The 12,676-nt window shown below is 43.0% G+C and overlaps 1 protein-coding gene and 1 long non-coding RNA gene across 12 annotated transcripts in view; one reads left to right on the top strand and one right to left on the bottom strand.

The window, feature by feature from the left end:
* Nucleotides 1–8,541, bottom strand: part of EXOC2 (exocyst complex component 2) — a 130,432-nt gene extending 121,891 nt beyond the window's left edge. For 4 of the 11 annotated variants that reach the window (XM_072998562.2, XM_078393411.1, XM_020789825.3 and 1 more), the window contains exons 1-2: nt 6,198–6,335; nt 4,778–4,941 (exon numbers count right to left, since the gene is read on the bottom strand). In XM_072998562.2, coding sequence (XP_072854663.2) covers nt 4,778–4,895 — 118 coding nt within the window. In that variant the 5' untranslated portion in view covers nt 4,896–4,941; nt 6,198–6,335. Of the gene's footprint in view, nt 1–4,777; nt 4,942–6,197; nt 6,336–8,415 lie in introns of those variants that run through there. The other 7 variants (XM_078393410.1, XM_078393413.1, XM_020789823.3 and 4 more) reach the window with 4 other exon arrangements.
* A 162-nt stretch (nt 8,542–8,703) lies between these two features.
* Nucleotides 8,704–12,446, top strand: LOC140706845 (uncharacterized). Its single transcript, XR_013545165.1, has 3 exons — nt 8,704–8,766; nt 10,633–10,756; nt 11,324–12,446. It is a non-coding gene; the product is annotated as an uncharacterized LOC140706845 (long non-coding RNA).
* The last annotated feature ends 230 nt before the right edge of the window (nt 12,447–12,676 follow it).

Genomic DNA, 12,676 nt, shown 5'->3' with positions numbered 1-12,676 from the left:
ATATGATTTGAGCATTACTTACTTTTATGGATCACTTCAAAAAAAGCACTTTAAGAATTTCAGTTACTTTTGTAAATATGCAAACCTTATTAGTCATTACTGAAGAAACCAGCCTTAACCTCTAGGCAAGTCAGATATCACATAACCTTGTAAAAGACAGTAGAACAGAACTAAGCAACAGGTAACGCCGTGTTATAAGTGATTCTCAAACACTGGATCTTACCTTCCCTTAGAGACCATGGGATACATGTTGAGATGGATTCAGTGCTTTCTGGCAGAGAATTTTTATCATACACCCATCATCCCATTCTGATTACCGAGAAAAGGAAATTCACTTTCTTCCAGTGACAATTCTCCTCTATATGGTTTTATGAATAGATCATAAAAACTCTTATTCTACTGCCATTGTTGAACTAGTCTCACAATAGAATGCATGTAATTTCACACAAGAATCTCCTCACTGTACAACTGCTTATGAAGCTGAAGTTATTGTGTAAATTTAGGGGAGGCAATCAGAATTTAGGAGAGGCAATCAGAATTGATGAAGCTTGCAACTTATTGTATTACTTCTTAAACCATGAACTGTAAAGCTAGAAGGGAGGTTAAGAGTAGTTTAGGTCAACACTCCACTGACCACATAAACTCATAGGTCATTAGTCAATGTTTTAACATTTCAAGGATAAGTCCAACACCTTTTGGTGTACTCCATTCCATTGTGAGAATCGTGAATTATATTTTGGAATGAGCGACCACATTTTTCCGTCTATAAAATGCTTTTTCCTAAAAACATTACCCTAAAAATTGAGGGATGTCTTTTACACGTAAGTAAGATGAGATAGCTGAGGAGAGAACAAAATGGCACATACCTTGCCTTTGTAAACAGGCTTACTTCAGCTACAAGGCTTAGTTTCCTACAGTCAGGAGACTTGGCTTCCTCCAATCATGAGCCTTATGGAACTGATGTCAGCTGATCCTGAACAAACCAATTGGAACACACCTCCTTGGAGGTGCAGCCTGTTGGCTCAAGATTCAACAGAGACAAAATGTCCGATGTTCTAAGCCCAGAGGCTGAATCCTCAAAGCTAAGCTTTCTTCATTTTTGGGTTAGAAAATTGGGGGGGGGGGAATCTTATACATGGGGGCATGTTATAAATGAAAAAATACAGTACTTTAACAGGAAACACTCGAAACTTTAGCTAAACAGTTATGGAAAGCAAAAAGGGAGGGACGGCGGGAAGATTCGCCTAATGCACCCACGCTAAAAAAAAAGACTAGATGAAGGAAGGTATCAAAAGGCAAAAGTCCATGATATGGTGACCAGTTCTCTTAAAACAGATGCCTATCAGTAGACATTTGGCACTTATTACTCTTGAGTCCTGCCTGTGCTCAGATGTGCCACAGAACATAAAAAGATCTAAACTCAAAATTGCCATGAGCTGTCATTTTTATCAGATCTGCAGTACCCACTCTTTGGAGGTCTAAATATTCAATTCACTTATATTTACTGGCTGACATATCACAATCATGAGTTTCCAACAAGCTTCAGGTGGTCAGAAAGTGCTCTAAATCTCCATATTGATAACTGGATTAGAAATATGGAATGTAGTAAGCATATACAAGGCATGAAGATTCAACCATGGAACAAAAAGAATGAACATCCAGAAGAAATTTATATTTTATTACAGATGGTGAGAAAGTCAAAAAGAGCAAAACTGTATGGAGGACTTTGACGCTGCATGCGAAGCTGGAGTGGCCTCCCCAGAGCACAAAGCCTTGTTAAATTATATGGAGGATAGGCTGTTACCCAAGCAGCAAATCCCCCCTCTACACATCACTGAAATAGCCCAATGAAAAGGCAGGAGTCAATACAACTGGTTCCAGCAACGTCGCAGGAGTTGGCAGAATGACACGAACTGCCTTCGGGACTCCAGCTCCGGATTTTGCCTCGAGGTTATCTCCTGAAGCCGTTTCCATCAGTGGATATAGCCACAAGGCAGTGGAGGTTTGAAATCAGAGTTTTCCTTCTCCTAGATGGGCTGCCTTCCCAGGCTAATGAGTCCCACCTACCTATGGCCATACCACCCTAAACACACCTGATCTCATATGATCACGGAAGCTAAGCAGGGTTGGGCCTGGTTAATACTTGGATGGATGGTATATAATTAGTGTTTCAAATCCTATAGAAAACTGAAGTCTTGAATCAAGAGATATTTGTATAACTAGCACCCTGCACTGGCAACAGAAACCTGCAGCAAAAGGTGAAGGTTAAATGACAGAGGGTGTAAAGATACAAAGAAAAATATAAGAATACATAATCTTGCCACTTCTTTTCAATTTGTATTCTAAGAATATCTTTGGGAAAGCACTTGCAGATTCAAATGACAACATTATTGACAATGGAAAGCTTTTAAACATTTGATATGGAAATAATGTAGTTTAGATTGTTGGCACAGTTTAACCAATAAAATCTATGAAGGAATTACCAAACATAGTTTAACACTAATGCTTAAAAATGTTCATGGTTCTTAGTAAAAACCAAGCAGCACCAGAAATGCAGCTCAAGACCCAAAATAAGACTGTGGAGTGGACTGGCAAGTACAAATACCTTGGCACTTGTTTGGGTGAACAGGGGGATGGAAGCCGCGTAATAAAGGCAAAAACAGAGATGGCTTGGCACAGTTTACTTGTATTGAAGAAAGCAATACATAACAAAAACCTAAAACAGACTTTGAGAATTTGTATTTCACAATGTTATTATTCTTGGTTTTACTTTATGGATGGAATTTTGGATTCAGCACTGAGGACTCTACAAGACATAGAAGCACTGAAATGGCAATGTCTTGCCTGTACTGTACTAAGAAGAGTGAAAAAGTACTAACATGAATGAACATGAAGCAAGACATCACAAAAGATATGAAATGCAAAAACACTCCAGTTACATAACATGGAATAAAAGGTACAGATCATTAAAACTGATCTGTCAAAGTAAAGTAAGTGAGAAACAAAGCACAAGAAAGAAATCTTTTGGCTGAAAAGCCTTAAAGCAGTGGTTGAGGAAGAGGGGTAAATTACCCCATTTGGGGTAAAAATGAAACTCCTGGGGGTAACGAGGATGGTTGCGGCAGCCGCGACCATCCTCATTACCCCCAGGCATTTTATTTCCGATTATGCTGTATGTAGGCGGGCATTACGTTGCGGGGAGAGCGAGCCCCTGCAAGGAACTGCACAAGGGCACCCACTTGCTCTCCTCGCCTCCAAAGCGGGGGGGGGGGGAGGGCGGCGGACCGGGCCAGCTAGACTCTTCGTCCAGCGGAGCCCTGGCCGGGGCTCTCCTTCCTGCCCACTCCCACCCACCCGGTGCGCTGGCAAGGAGGCCCCCTTCCCTTCCCACCTCACCTGAGCTCATGGAGGGAGAGGGAGAGAGGACCAAACAGATCAGGGGTGAAGTGGGAGGGGGAGATTTGCAGGGGGAGTTGAGATGGCCAGCTGCCCGCCAGTCTCATTGCAGCTTGGTGGTTTGTGCTGCTCAACCTGCTTGTAAGGCATTTTTTCCCCTCTGGGTCTCCTCCGGAGGATTCAGATACCACCCCCAGAGGCAGGAGACCAATGCCCCTGCAAGGCCCTAAGGCTTCATCAAGTGTGTGTGTGGGGGGTGTATGTGTGTGTGGGGGGGGGGTAAGGAGACCCTGCCTTTCCCTGAATCCTGCCGGCAAAGAAATGCGTGGAAGTAACTTGCCTTTCATCTTCCCCTCCCTATAAAGATGTAGGACACCCCCTCCCTCTTTTAAAGGGCCAAGTCTCAGGTGGGGCTGGAGAGGGAAGGGGGCTTCACTAGGGGCAAGCAGGAGGTGGAGGAGCCGCCCTGGCGACTTGGAGGTGGGCAGGAGAAGTGGGGTTTGGGAGGGAGGGGGTCCTCCCTGCGCCTTCCCTGCGAGGGGAATTGTCTGCTGGACCTCTTACTCTTTTGCACACACTCCGTGTGTGTTAATGTTTTCTTGGATGATCTGGCAGAGAGGATCCCTCTCAAGACCAAATCCTGAGCTTAGGATCAGCTGCAAGAGGGGGGATGTTTTTCAGTTTTAAATATTTCACGATGTACGTAAGCTACTTTGGGTCCTTTTTAATGCACGTGTGAAGTGGCCGGGTTGGTCACTCACTTGCTGCGCCAAGTCACCCGAAAAGGGAGAGCCCAGGAAGAGATTGAGGAGGAGGAGAAGCCACGGCGGTGGCGGAGGAAGAAGGATCCTTGTCCTCCTCAGTTCCCTTTCTCTCGCCCTTGGCTCGGTTTAGCTGGAGCACGGGGGGCCTTCACCAGCTGCACTTTTCTTCCTCTCCCCCTCCCAGTGCAGTGCTGCCGGAGGGCCTACATCACCGCCGCTGCTCCTGCCTGCGAGGCGTCTGGGTGCATTAAGAGGTTCAAATCAAAGGGGTAATATCGGCATATATAAATTTTTTTTGGGGGGGGGGTAAAAGTTTAAAAAGTTCCCTGACCCCTGCCTTAAAGACTACTCTGGATGCAACAAACCATCACTGTTTAGATCTACTACATCTTGTGAAAATGGCCATAACTTCCAGGCTCAAGTAGGACATCAATAAGTAGAAAAAGAATGTTTGATTTTTTTACACACTGTTCTTGCTGTCAGTTCTGTATCATCTCTTGATCTTAATCCAAAAACCCCTTACAGCCTCTGCAAAATATTTTCATAATGCTACAGAATTACATTAAAAATAATGCTAGATACATACTGTGAATATCAAACTAGCATTTTTGACTTACCTATAAGATCTGTTGGGCCCATTCCCAAGTTCTCTCCTCGAATTGTGACTTTTGTCCATGGAATACCTTCATTGGGAGAAATGCCCGTCACAAGAGGGGGTTTGCGTGAATGAGACATACTGGCTTTCTTCTCTGATCAAAGAAAGATTCAGATATTTTCCACCCTGAAATAGTAAAAACACATGACACAAAAGTTTTACATATCATCAATGCAGTCATGTGTAACTGTTTTGCAGTGTAACACAACTTGTAAGGTATATTTAGTTCAATAGCAGAAAAAGTTTGTTAAAAACACATGTGTATACTGTAGTTGCTTGTCTTTCAAATTAGGACTGGATTAGAGATATAGTTGCACCCCTGGAGAAAATTGTGGGATGGTTCTAAGAGGAGGTAGTGAAAACCCACAGTTGATACTATTCCTGTAAAGAAACATCTCCATATGTGTTGATTGAATGTAAATGGTTTGCAACATCACTGTCATGCTTTTCAAGCTATGGCTTTAATGATATTTAGCAGTTTCATTATTGTTTTTATGTCTGTCAAATTGCTTCTAACTTGTGGAGGCCCTATGTTTTAATCATCACCAAAAGGTTCTACAGTATTAGTCACAGCCTTGCTCATGTCTTTGAGACTCAAGCCCATGTTTTCTTTCATTGAATCAATCCCTCTCATATTTGGTATTTCTCTTTTCATACTGCCTTCCTCTCTTTTTGGATTTTTTTTTCTCTATTCTAATCTCATAAACTCTAACAGATCTACTTGTAGCACAGCAAGATTTCTCAGAGATGCTGTCTGCACATGAGGAAAGAAAAGGAACAATACTACAGAATTATAGGGGGGGGGGGAGCCAGACTGCCTTTCTGTAGCCCACTGGATGAAAATTGAACAGATCTCTGAGAAAACAATGATGGGCCTTTTAATGTCTCTAGCTTCTCACAATGTGCACCCGTGTAAACAATCAAAACGTTTAAAGGGATGAATGCAACCATGCATAACAGGTTTAACATGATGCCAGCGAGCTGATATAATTAATTATATTTTTGAGGAGGTTGTCTCAAAGGAGGTGGCCAGGCCCAGACAGGAAGCTCTGTTAACAAGCAATGTTACCAGGGCTCCGGTACCTCTTCCATCCATCTTGTTATGATGTCATTGCTCAGTAAATAAGAAAAAAATCAAGTATGCTGTGCCGTCCAGTCACTTCTGATGTCTAGTGACAATATGAGTTACTGATTTCCCAAATGTCCTATTATTAATAGTTCTGCTCAGATCGTGCAAACCAACATCTCATATTCGGTTGTTTAATCTTCCTACTGCCCCCACTTGTAGCAATATTACCTTTCCCATTAAGTTCTACTCAGATCTTGCAAACTAGGATCTTTGGCATCCCCCTTGACAGCAGTCAATTACAAGAACTACCTACCTACGCCCTTGACGTGCAACTCCGCAGCCGAAAGTGGGAGAAGCCGTAGGCGGCGCCTGAGTGACCAGCTCGCAGAAGGGGCAAAGGCGCAGGCAGGCAGGCAGGCAGGCAGGTCCCTGCAAGGAGGCGGCGACGCACACGTGACAGGAGCCGAGCAGGAAGTAGGACCCGGTAGGCTCTGCCAGCCACAGGACGCAGAAAAAGTCCTGGTTGGCCAAGCCTCGACTGTCATTCAGTCTATCTCAGCCAATGAGACGAGGGCCTGGTGATAGTTGTGCCCACCCCCCCAGGTATGGTTTGTGGGGGAAACTGCTGCGAGACAGCATAAACACAAGGCCTTCGCTGGGGGTGGAAGGTTTATGTTTTGGGGTTTGCGGGGATGGGAGAGGGTTGACGTGCTTGGGTTTTCCAGGTTGATCGTTTCAGTCCTGTAATTAAATTTTACTATAGGGGATAGTAGTGGAAAGGCTGAGAATAGGGTGGGGTTTGACTATTCCCCGCAGGGAGAGAAGCATGGGCTTTTTGTTTCTTAGGCAAGGAAGAAGCCAGTTTTTTGCTTTGTTTTTATTTCTTTTGCATAGCATTTAGCACTTTGAATTTCATCGATATTTTTCTTTTCTCTTTAGTTCCCTCGCCCAACCCCCAACTACTGTGAGGAATTAGGAATCCCTTGCAATAGGCAGATGAATTAGATGCGACCCTCTCTTCCGCCTGGATCACAGATAGCCACTGGATAGAAGGCTCCTCTATATTATTGCTGCACAAGTACTCTAGCCGCCTAGAGTGGTCGTATAGACCAGATGGGCGGGATATAAATCAAATAAAAATAAATACTGTGTGATAGCAGAATTGAGTATTCCATTAGCCAATTCAACTGAGGGAGACCCCAAACAAAACATTTTAACTTTGAGGTAGGACCTTGGATCCACACAGATGTAGAAAATAGACTGCCCTTGCTTTGTGCCAAATTAAGGATGTTAAGGCAAATGGTTTTTGAGTTGCATTTAAAAAAAAATTCTTCCCCCGTGCCAGTGACCTTTGGTGTCTGAAGATTTAAAATAGATTGAATACACTGAAGAGGCCAGACTTGCTTGTCTTAACAGAGAATGTTTAATCCCAGCCCCTTCTTTATTTGGAAGGAATCTGGGCCCCGGTAGCTATAATGCTAATATTCAGAGTAGCTATTTCAAGGGGGGGGGGGGGGAGTCCTGAATTTTTTGTTTCCTAGAAACACCAATATTTTAAAAGTGAACATAATTTCAGTTTGAGAGGGACCTATGAAATCTGAAATTTGGCTCTGTCAGCCGGGACCAAATTAAAGGACTTTCAGGAGAAAAACTTTTTAACTCCCTTTTGGCCAAGCAGACACTGAAAAGAGTTTCTATTTCTGGTATTCAATATATTTTGAAAGGATAGAATAAATCTTCAGAAGCTCACTCATTTCAGCTCTGTATGTACTGGGTTTTTCCCCCCACTGAGATTGGGCGTAGGCTAACCTAATGTTAGGAGAGCTTGGGTACCTATTCCACCCATCCTGTCACGATGCAAAACTCAAAACATGCTGTGCCGTCCAGTCACTTCTGATGTCTAGCGACTGAGTTACTGATTTCCAAAATGTCCTATTAACAGTTTTGCTCTGATTGTGAAAACATCTCATATTAAGTTGTTTAATCTTCCTGCCTATCCCACTTGCAGCAGTACAGTATTGCCTTTCCCATTAATTTCTTCTCAGATCTTGCAAACTAGGATCTGTGGCTTCCTCTGTTTAGTCAACTATCTCATAGGAGATCTTTCTCTTTTCCTACTGCACCCCCTCACTTTCCCCAGCAATATCGTCTATTCTGGTCACTTCTGTATTTCCATTATATGTGCATGATAGGATAGTCGCAGATGACCCACCGAAGGAGGTGGCCAGGCCCAGATGGAATGCCTCTGGCCAAGTCACTTAATCTGACCGAAATACTTATTAACGGTTGTTGTAATTCCCTTACGTACTCACAAGGTTCCGGCAACCATGGGTGTTGCTGCCCAGTTCCGGCTTAAATAAAATAAAGCCTTGCCTAAAGGGACAGCTTGGCTCACTCACACAGGGGCGCCCAGCATTGGGCACTCCAGCCACAGAGTACTGTAGTCCCTCAGCCACCTCGTGAGTAAGGCGCCGCCAGCAGCAGCAGCTTCGCATCCCCCTTGACAGCAGTCAGTTACAAGAACTACCTACCTACCCCCTTGACGCGCAACTCCGCAGCAGAAAGTGGGAGAAGCCGTAGGCGGCGCCTGAGTGACCAGCTCGCAGAAGGGGCAAAGGCGCAGGCAGGCAGGTCCCTGCAAGGAGGCGGCGACACACACGTGACAGGAGCCGAGCAGGAAGTAGGACCCGGTAGGCTCTGCCAGCCACAGGACGCAGACAAAGTCCTGGTTGGCCAAGCCTCGACTGTCATTCAGTCTATCTCAGCCAATGAGACGAGGGGCTGGTGATAGTTGTGCCCACCCCCCACCCCCCACCCCCAGGTATGGTTCGTGGACTGCTGCGAGACAGTATAAACACCAGGTCTTCGCCGCGGGGCAGAAGGTTTATGTTTTAGGGTTTGCGGGGTGGGGAGAGAGTTGACGTGCTTGGGTTTTCCAGGTTGATCGTTTCAGTCCTGTAATTAAATTTTACTATAGGGGATTGTAGTGGAAAGGATGAGAATAGGGTGGGGTTTGACTATTCCCCACAGGGAGAGAAGCATGGGCTTTTTGTTTCTTAGGCAAGGAAGAAGCCAGTTTTTTGCTTTGATTTTTATTTCTTTTGCATAGCATTTAGTACTTTGAATTTCATCCATAGTTTTCTTTTCTGGTTAGTTCCCTCGCCCTACCCCCAACTACTGTGAGGAATTAGGAATCCCTTGCAATAGGCAGATGAGTTAGATGCGACCCTCTCTTCCGCCTGGATCACAGATAGCCACTGGATAGAAGGCTCCTCTATATTATTGCTGCACAAGGATGAAGTAATACTTTGTGACAGGAGAACTGGGTATCCCATTGATACCCCACTTTCCCCGAACTGAGTATCCCATTGATACCCCACTTTCCCCAGCAATACGGTCTATTCTGGTCCCTTATGTATTTCCATTCATGTGTACGATAGGATAGTCTCATTGGACTCCTTTTTCCTCTAGTGAGAGTTAAGGCTTAACTTGAGCGCCAGCTCTTCAAGCTGTTTTGTGTGTGTGTGTTTCACAATCCTCTTAACACTGCATTAGTTGATTTTTGTCTCCTCTTTCTTTACTGTCTTTCTTTAACAGTATGGATGATTTTGACTTTGGTTTCAAGTAACATTCTTTTGCTAATTTCCACCTCTTTCTTTTTTTGTATTTCAAAAGCCATAGGGGTGTCTTTTTTTAGAATATAATTGGGATATAACTTTCTAGTCTGCTCGAGTGATAGTTAAGGCTTAACTTGAGCACCAGATCTTCAGCCTATTTTGTGTGTGTCTGTTTCACAATCCTCTTAACACTACATTTCAGATTAGTCGATTTTTGTCCCCGTTATTTTCACTGTCTTTCTCTAACAGTATGGATGATTTTGACCTTGGTTTCAAGTAACATTCTTTTGCTAATTTCCACCTCTTTCTTTTTTATATATTTCAAAAGCCATAGGGGTATCTTTTGGAAAATTTATATACAATTGAAAGAAAGGGTTTTGAAATTGTAACATAACTTTCTAGCCTGCATTCAGTGGAGGAGGCATGGCAACATTAGCTTAATGGAGAGGTTAAAGAACATGTATGTTTTTTCATTGTATGTGTTGTACCTACTTGCACCTTTACCATTTCATTAAGGTCCGAAACAGCCGTTCAAAATATTTTGGCACAGAGAGACTGCAGCCACATCTAAGCTGTTCTTGCCTCAGTCTTCTCCTATAACAGTAGTACAGATCATGTGCTCATCTTCTGGAATCCTCTAGCAATTCTATGTAGCAGAAATTTCTTTTGGAATTTCTGTGTAGTGCATGTATATTTAAACTGCTGTTTTAAAAAGCCAGGAAATTCGATTTTTCAAAATCCTTCCAGTTTATGAATATGGGATATTGTGCTCCTGTGTCCACAGTTCAAACCCCCTCCCCCAAATAACCAGATATTGCTGTGCAATATCATACCCATGTTGCCAACAGGAAAAAAGATGCCAAGCTTTACATAGTGAAGGGCAGCCTGAATGTTAACAGCAATAATGGCAGCACTTAGGATGGTTTACTCTACAAGATCCCCTCTTGTGCCCACTACCATTTACACTTGCTGAAAAACAGCCCTGATAAACAGCTTTGTGTTTGCATGCAAAGTGGTTAACTGATAAAAAGAGAAGTCAGCTTCTGGGATTTCCCCTTGTGTGGTGTCACTTTCACTTGTGTAGAGGAAGATTGGAAACAAAGTTTTTGTCAATTATTTTCATAATGGCAGGGCTGCTCTAGAAAGCCAACATGAATTTTCCATGCATTGGTGATCCAAATCCTACATCGGCGTATGCACTGAATGGAAGTTGAAGCTAGCAACAGGTTCAGGAAAAATATATAATGTGATACAGGTAATACGATAGAAGCTGGAATGCAAAATGTCCCTAACACACTATTTTGATATGACTGTACTAGTGGATATGGCTTCTCAACATATCTGGCAGAAGCTGGGAACAGTGATAAAGTTACCCGTTTTGTTGCTGTGGTTGTACAGTTAAACAAAATATATTTAAAAACTATATAACCAATATTCCTATTAGTGCAAGGTATGCTTCACCAATTATGTAGATGAGCGAACTTCTATCATGGGATGTCTTGGCACAGTATAACATTTTGTGGCTAAAAATCCTCTCAAGTACACAGAAGATTATGCAGGGGTATACAAAGCAGAAATAACTTCAAGACTCCCTACAATAGACTGCCCCTATTTGTTCTAATTAACTGGCACTTACTGTCCCAATAATTCAGACACTGGTAAGAGAAAGAGTAAAAAGTTAAATTTACTCACTTTAAGAGGTCAAAAAGATTTTTAAAAATGACTTGTTGAAATGAATAGAACTTTACTGATTCGTAGTCTGCTTACTGTCTACATCACTAACTATAGTGGTGCCTTGACTTATGAACTTACTTGGTTCCAGAACTCCAGTTGAAATCGAAATGATCATAAGCTGAAGCACCATTTCCCATAGGAATGCCTTGAAATGCAATTAATCCATTCCGCCTGAGGAAAAAAAATCACAAAAAAGCCCTGCAAGACCCATCGGAAACGCGATTAATCCGTTCCGGCTGAAGGAAGAAAAGAAAAGCAAATAAACCGTGCAAGACCCTTCAGAAATGCAAAAAAAGCAAAGAAAAAAGCAAACAAACCATGCAAGATCCTTTGGAAATGCAAAAAAAGCAAAGCAAAAGCAAACAAACCCATTCGGAAATGGGGGGAACCCAAAAAGTAAACAAACGATGCAAGACCCATTGGAAGTGGGGGGGACCCAAAAAGCAAACAAACCCTGCAAGACCCATCAGAAAAGAGGGGGGGACCCAAAAACAAAGACTGCAAGACCCATCACAGCACAGAAACATAACCCCCCAGCCCAAAACTATGCTGCAAGACCCAGCCAGAACAGTTCTTTAAAAGCAGAAAGCAGCACCTAACCTTACCAGTCAGTCCGAAGCCTCCTCTGATCACACACACTCTAACTGCTGGGGCAAAAGAGCTACGAAGAAGCAGCCTCTTCACCACCAACAGTTAGCAATTTGAATTCCACGCCTTTTTTTCTGTTCATAACTCGAAGCTCCGGTCGCAAGTAGAAGCAAAATTTTGTGGCCAGAGCTGGTCATAACTTGAAATGGTTGTATGTCGGGAAGTTTGTAAGTCAAGGCACTACTGTACATGACTGATGGACACTAACTCTTCATTGGCACACTACATTGCTAACTGTCTACTGCCTGGATAAGAGCAGGAAAAGGGCTTAAGCAGAGAGAGATGGCTCTCTTCAACATTTGAAGCAGAGGGAACAATGAGATGCTACTGGATTGATTGACAGTCACCCCAGTCTAGAAGGATCCCTCCCAGCCAAAACCTGTCAAAGACAGCATACAAAGGTTGCTAAATTCCAATAGGATATATGATTGTTGAACTCATTTATTTGGTGTATTGAAACCATGAGGTGGATTTTGTCTGAAAGTAAACAAAGCATTTGGTTCTGATGGCTTAATATATTGAACTCTGGTTTGTTAAATAAAGTAAAATTCTGTTTCCTTCAAGTGTACATTAACTGCACGTTTTTTGGGGGGCATCATGTAACAAGAAATAAGCCGGACAATGTTTTTACACATACGTTGAATGGAATCAGAGGCCTTTACCATTCACTGCATAAATCTTTTAAAGTTGGGTTCTGATTATGAGAAGCTGCTCCCACAGTAAATTTGTGGTCACCATCACTCCACACAGTTGTGAGAGAACAGAAATTGATCCAAAATTTAGACAGTTGTTT

The sequence above is a fragment of the Pogona vitticeps genome, chromosome 4, assembly GCF_051106095.1.
Source record: "Pogona vitticeps strain Pit_001003342236 chromosome 4, PviZW2.1, whole genome shotgun sequence".
Taxonomy (NCBI): Eukaryota; Metazoa; Chordata; class Lepidosauria; order Squamata; family Agamidae; genus Pogona; species Pogona vitticeps.
The sequence above is the reverse complement of the archived record's forward strand: the minus strand, read 5'-3'. Positions and strand labels throughout refer to the sequence as shown.